General features: G+C 66.0%; 1 protein-coding gene across 1 annotated transcript; it reads left to right on the top strand.

The window, feature by feature from the left end:
- Nucleotides 1-508: 508 nt before the first annotated feature.
- LRRC45 (leucine rich repeat containing 45) lies at nt 509-6,162 on the top strand. Its single transcript, XM_007959564.1, has 17 exons — nt 509-728; nt 982-1,043; nt 1,482-1,552; nt 1,782-1,960; nt 2,109-2,237; nt 2,538-2,650; nt 2,867-2,925; nt 3,207-3,284; nt 3,600-3,735; nt 3,823-3,900; nt 3,984-4,095; nt 4,178-4,248; nt 4,582-4,674; nt 4,926-5,018; nt 5,479-5,652; nt 5,748-5,895; nt 5,966-6,162. Exons 1-17 carry the CDS (start codon nt 509-511, stop codon nt 6,160-6,162), a joined length of 2,013 nt encoding a protein of 670 aa, XP_007957755.1.
- The last annotated feature ends 315 nt before the right edge of the window (nt 6,163-6,477 follow it).

Genomic DNA, 6,477 nt, shown 5'->3' with positions numbered 1-6,477 from the left:
GAGCCCGGAGCACGGCCTCGTCCCCTCTCTCTTATTGGCCCGCAGCAAGCACCTCCTGCGCGAAGCCCCCTGGGGGTTGTCGGCTCCGCCGGCCCCTTCCCGGCACGCCCCGCTCTTCCTGGATACTGAGGCGCCGCGGCGGCCGCGCAGATAGCAGCGGAGAAGGAGCCAGGGCCGGGTGCTCGTGCGCGAGGGCAAGGCTGGGGGCCGCGGCCGCGACACGCAGAGCGGGGGGCGTCCGAGCAAAGGCCCGGATGGCGAGGCTTGGGCCCTGAGCGCCCTGCTGGGCCGGCCGGCGGCCGCCCCCACCTCGACCGAGTGGGCTCCCTGCACCCCGTTCTCCCGCCTCGGGAACCAGCTCCTCTTGTTCCCACCGCCGTCACGCCTGCCGCGGCAGCGCCTCCCGCGCTGAGTCCCGCGCTGAGCTGGCAGGGGCACCGTAGGCAGGACCCCTGGGGACAGCGTCCCCGTTTTCCGGCCGGTCGCCCACAGCCCCGTGTGCCCGGGCATGGAAGAGTTCCGGCGCGCCTACAGCCGGCTGTGCCGGGAGCACGGCGCCGAGCCCCAGGAGGCGGTGCTGCGGCAGCTGCAGGAGCCCCACAGGGGCCGGCTGGACCTGGCCGCGCGGAGCCTGACGGCCGACACCTGCGGGGCCCTGGGTCGGCTGCTGCCCAGCCAGGCGTTGTTCACCGAGCTGGTACTCAGAGACTGCATGCTGAGCGAGGCAGGTGGGCGCCGGGCCCTGGGCTGGGGTCGAGCCCTGGGCCCAGCCGGCACCCGCCGGGGTCGCTCTGCTGCAGGGCACTGCACAGTCAGGTCCAGGGACCCGACCTTAAAGGCACACGTTAGCCCAGTGAACGGCAGCTTCCTGCGAGACCAGGGGCAGGGAAGCCCTAAGGCCCCCGAGTTGGGTGAGGCGGCCCTGGCGGGGTGGGGGTCTCCTGCAGGGACCAGCAGCAGGAGGTCCTTCCTCCCCTGCAGGCACCAGGCTACTGCTCCAGGGCCTCTGCTCCAACACCGTCGTGCGGCTCCTGGACCTGAAGGTGAGGGGCCTGCACTCCAGCCAAACCCCCGAGGCTGGGACAGTCCCCATGAGGGGGCCTGGTGCTCTGGTTGGAACCCCCGAGGCTGGGACAGAGTTGGCTGGCATGTGCCTGTGAGGGAGCCTGAGCTCCAGGCACACACCCCGAGGCTGGGTACTGGGGATGGGATGTCCCAGTGACCTGGAGGCTCAATAGAAGCCAGAGATCACGTGAGGCTGTGAGGTTCCTAGGACTCAGGGTCCCACGTTCTGACGAGTAAGCCCACGTCCTGATGGTGAGGAGGTGTTTTCTGGATGACCCCACATGCAGCCTAATGGACTGCTCCAGGAGGCCCCTGCCCACAGGAAGCCAGGGGAACTGGCCCCTGAGAGGGGCTGCCCCTTCCATCTCGAGTCTGGTCCAGGTAGCTGGTGAATGTTTTGTGCCCTCCCGTCCTAGGGCAACAATCTCTGTGCCGTGGGGGCTGAGGTCCTGGGCAAACTCCTTCGGCAGAATAAGTCCATCCAGAGGTGAGGACCGTCCAGCCGCACCCTTGCTCCCCGTCTCTGCCTGCTTCAGGAGTGGCCCCACAGGCCTTCTGCAAGCCACCAGTGCCGTGGAGCAGGTGGTCCAGATGGGCCACGTGCCTCCATCCCCCACCCCCAGCATCCCAGGCTGGGCCCCTGTGGCCTGGGCACGGGGTGGGAGGTGGGCCAGCAGGTTCCCTGGGGCAGCACCTTCCCGACCATCCTTGTGCAGCCTCAACCTGGAGTGGAACAGCTTGGGCGCGTGGGAGGAGGCCTTCGCCACCTTCTGCATGGGCCTCGGGGCCAATGAGGCCCTGCGGCAGCTGGACCTCCGCAACAACCAGGTCAACCACAGAGGGGCCGAGGAGCTGGCCCTGGCCCTGAACAGCAACTCCAGCCTACAGCAGCTGGGTGAGGCCCCCAGCGCAGGGACTGCCCCAGTGGCTGTCCTGAGGTGTGGGTGTGGAGGGCAGGGTTGGGAGGAGGGGCCCTGCCCCACCCTGAAGAGTGAAGCCCACCCCTGCTCCCGTGCCACCCTTGACGGCAGCTTCCCTTGCAGACCTGCGCTGGAACAGCATTGGTCTCCTGGGGGGACGGGCCCTGCTGAGTAGTCTCCCCAGCAACAGAACCCTGTGGAGGCTGGAGCTGGCCGGAAACAACATCCCTGGTGATGTCCTCAAAGCCGTGGGTAAGGGCGCATGTGCGGGTGAGGTGCGACCCCTCTTCCAGGGAAGGGGGTTGGGTTGGGGCTCTGAACAGGAAGCTCTTGAAAGCATCCCACCCTGAAGATGGAGCGGGCCTGCGGCCTTCCCGGGCCTCATCTCCCGCTGCCCTCCCGGCCCCTCACTCGCAGGCTCCCGAGGGAGGGCTGGTTGGTTGGCACATCAAGCCGCCTCCAGTGTTGGGCACTCAGGCAAGCTGGTGCCTGACGGGTGCCAGGCATACCCCTACCCCATCCCCGGGGGTGATGTGTGACCACCTCCGACAGAGCAGGCCGTGCACCGTAACCGGGACCGGCAGGTGGCCTTGCGGGAGAGCCAGGAGCGCACCCATGTGCTAAGCAAGGAGATTCGCAACCTGCAGGAGGAGAAATCCAAGCAGGTGTGGCAGGGGTGCTGCCCCATCTACACCCTGCCCCCAGGCTTCTTCCCTTTGGGCCCAGAGCCTAGAGCCCCCCGTCCTTGAGGTGCCCTCTGTGGGGATCTGTCCTCCGAGTGGGTGGGGGACCAGGGACGTGGTGGGTGTCTGCCCGCCTTTCCTCCCTGGCGAGGGGGCCGGCAGGGCCCCACGTACCCACAGGCTCAGCTGCTTTTGTAGTTCCTGGACTTGATGGAGACCATTGACAAGCAGCGAGAGGAGATAGCCCAGAGCAACAGGTGAGTGACTTGGGGGGTTGAGGGGTGAGGGACCTGGAGGGGGTGGTGGACCAGGGTGGCGGTGGGGGAGGTGTTCAGGCTTCAGGTCAGCAGCCCCAGCTCCGCTTGGGGTGTACAGACCTCTGTGACCCCAAGACCAGGAGCCTGTAGAGTATGTTTTCTGAGGTGGCTGCAGGGTGCTTCCTGTCGGGGGCCAGGGCAGGCGTGCAGGAACGGGTGCCTGCTGTGAGGGTGGAGGCCCAGGTGTTGGGCATCCGCTGGACCCTCCGCTGTGCCCCCAGGACTTCAGCCACCCGCGTGGGCCAGCTGCAGGATGCCCTGAAAGAGAGGCACTCCATCGTCAACGCGCTAAAGGCCAAGTAAGGGCTGAGAGTGCCAAGAAGGGGTCTTGATGCTTGAGGGGGCACGTCCTGGGGACCAGAGAGATGATAGAAAACAGATGCCAAGTCATGAATGTTGCTAGAGCCTCATAGTGGAAATGGGATGGGCTGGGGTGCCAACCCAGAGAGAGCCCCTGAAGGAGGTGTCAGATGAGGTCTGAACCGGGGACCAGAGAGTGAGAAGATGGCAAGGCGCATGCAAGGTGCTGAGCTGGCTGAGGGTCTGCCGGGCCTGCCCAGGAGGTGGGCGGCCCACTGGACCCTCGGTCACGGGTGGCCGCCTACTCTCTACAGACTGCAGATGACAGAGGCTGCCCTGGCGCTGTCGGAGCACAAGACCCGGGACCTGGGCGAGCTCCTGGCTGCTTCTGAGCAGGAGCGGCTCGGTCTGTCACACAAGCAGGCAGAGGAGCGGAGGCTGGAGCAGCAGGTGGCCGGGGGGTGAGGGGGTGGGGGGAGCAGAGCTGGTGGTGCTCGGCAGCAGGGTGACCCCATGCTTCTCAACCCCACCCCCCAGGAAGCCTCCGCGCGAGAGTCTAAGCTCCTTCGGGACTTGTCTGCTGCCAACGAGAAGAACCTGTTGCTGCGGAACCAGGTACAGGGGCGGGCAGGTGAGGCCAAGGTGCTGGGGGAGGGGGGCCGGGGCCCCGGCCTCCCTGACGTGGTGCCGCGTGGCAGGTGGAAGACTTGGAGCAGAACGTAAAGTCCCAGCAGGAGCGGCTGTTCCTGGCCAAGCAAGAGCTGACCAACACGGTGGCTGAGCTGAAGCTGCGGGTTGTCCAGGCTGAGGGTGGGTCCCAGGACTCGAGGGGTAGACAGAGGCCTTGGGAGGGGCTCTTGGGGAGTCTCAGCTCATCTCCCCCCGGCCCCAGAGCGCCTGGACGTGGAGAAGAGGAGGTTCAAGCAGAGCCTGGAGGATTCAGAGCAGCTGCGTGTCAGAGAGGTGCCACTTCTCCCCGCCCTGCTGGCTTCTCTGCTCTCCTGGGACCCCAGGGTGCCCATGGTGTGGGTCCCCAGACCGGTGTTCACCCACACCCCCTGGGTGCTGGCATAACGACTGGGCAGATGCCAGGCCTGGGTCTTCCCAGCAGCGATCTGAGGGGGACGCTCAAACACACTCTGTACCCCAGGCTCCGGACAAGGCGTGTGTCCTGGCGCCCACGCTGTGCTCTCCGCTCTCCTTGCTAAGTCTTCCTTGAAGGCAGCATTTTCCCAGAAAGAACACGGGCTCCCGTAGAGGGGAGGGGGAGCCCCTCACAGCTTGGCATTGTCACAGGTGGAGCACATGGCCCGGCATGTGGAGGAGAGTGAGCGGGCCCTGCAGGAGCGGGTGCAGAGGCTGGAGGCCACAAGACTGACCTTGGAGGAGGTGTGCATCCTTGGTGCCAGGCAGGGAGGGGACAGTGCCTACTTGGGGGCCCTCGGAATCACTAAAACCAGAGATTGGGATGGCCTTGGGTTCCCAGCCAGGGGAAACCCTACCTGGGAAAGGAAATTCCAGCAGCAGCCATGAGACCTTTAAGAGGCTGGTGGGGGGAGGTCTAGCCAGTTGCTAGTGTGACGTTTGGTGTTTGGGAGGGCCTGGCCCAGCAGGGGCTGTGAGTGGGATCTGCTGTGCAGGACCTGAGCCGTGTGAAGGCAGCCGCACTCAGCGAGCGAGGGCAGGTTGAGGAAGAGCTCGTTAAGGCCAAGACCCAAGTTCGCCTGGAGGAGGTACCGCTGTGCCCAGCCAGGTCCCTTAGGGACAGGGGTGCACGGGGCCAGGCCAGTGAGGGCTGTGTGGATACCAGGCTGGGTTCTGGGGGAAGATGAGCTGACAGACAAAGTGGGGTCGGGGAGTTCATAGGAGCACACTCCCGTCCCCCAGCACCATGGCCAGGTGGCCCGGCTTGAACACAGCTTTGGACTCTGGTGCAGGCATGTGGCCCTAGAGCCTGTAGCTGGATGAAAGAAAGGAGGGGTGGGTAGAGTCCACCTGGGACTTGAGGAGCCACCCAGGAAGGCGTGCTTCCGGAAGGCTCGGGACAGAACTGGCCATAACCTGGGCCATGGTGGGTGGCTGATAGAGCTGCATCCTGTGACTCCACGTGCTGACGGTCCCTCGTCCCAGCTCGAGGAACCTGCCGTTTGGCAGGACAGGGCCCACGGGTGCTCACCACCCTCCCCGCCCCAGCAACAGCGCCTGGCCCACCTGGAGGAGAAGCTGCGGCTGTTGGCACAGGCTCGGGATGAGGCCCAGAATGCTTGCCTGCAGCAGAAGCAGGTGATGGCCGACGCCCAGGCACGGGCCAGCCAGCTCAGCCTGCAGGTGGATGGCCTGCAGCGGCGCCTACAAGAGTTACAGCAGGTAAGGGAGACGGTCCGCACCTGCGCCTCACCCCACACCCACCGCCACTGGCTCCAGGGGGCCCAGCTGTGTCTTATCCCACCCCCTGCTGCCAGGAGCTGAGCCGCAAGGACCAGGAGAAAGTGGCGGAGGTGACCCGGGTGCGGCTCGAGCTGCAGGAGCAGACGGGGCACCTGCAGGCCCAGCTCACGGCACAGGAGGGGCTCAGGGAGAAGGTGGCTGCCCTGGAGCGCCAGCTGAAAGGTGAGAAGACCCCTGGCGCCTGGGAGTGCGTCCTGGAGGCCACGGGGCTCACCGACCCCTCTCCCTGCAGTCATCTCAAGTGACCACCGGGAGGCGCTGCTGGACAAGGAGAGCGAGAACGCCTCCCTGCGGGAGAAGCTTCGCCTCAAGGAGGCGGAGATCGCGCGCATCCGCGAGGACGAGGCCCAGAGGGCCAGCTGTCTGCATAACGCTGTCCTGGCTTACGTACAGGGGGCGCCCCTACGGGCCCTGAGTCCTCAGAAGTGACACGATGGCATGGCCAGGGAGAGGCCCGAGCACAGTGTCTGGAGGTGTGCAGGAAGAAGACTGCCCCTCTCTGCCCTGAGACGGCAGTGCCGAGCCCTTAATCAGTACGGCCTGCGCCCATCTGCCCAGACCGAGCTGGGGTGCCGGTGCATCCCGCCACCAGGGAACCCTGGGTCCAGATGGCCCTTCCACATCTTGCCGCCATCCCTGAAACCTTGTGCCTTTGGAGTGACTGGGAGGGTCAGGACCCAGCTGGCGGTCCGCCTCCCCCTTTGGTCGTCCCTTTTGCAGTGCAGACCAGCCATCGGCTACTGG

Source organism: Orycteropus afer, unplaced genomic scaffold, assembly GCF_000298275.1.
Source record: "Orycteropus afer afer isolate SDZICR_OR568_19922 unplaced genomic scaffold, OryAfe1.0 scaffold00018, whole genome shotgun sequence".
NCBI classification, from domain to species: Eukaryota; Metazoa; Chordata; class Mammalia; order Tubulidentata; family Orycteropodidae; genus Orycteropus; species Orycteropus afer.
Note: the sequence above shows the minus strand (reverse complement) of the source record. Positions and strands in the feature narration are given on the sequence as shown.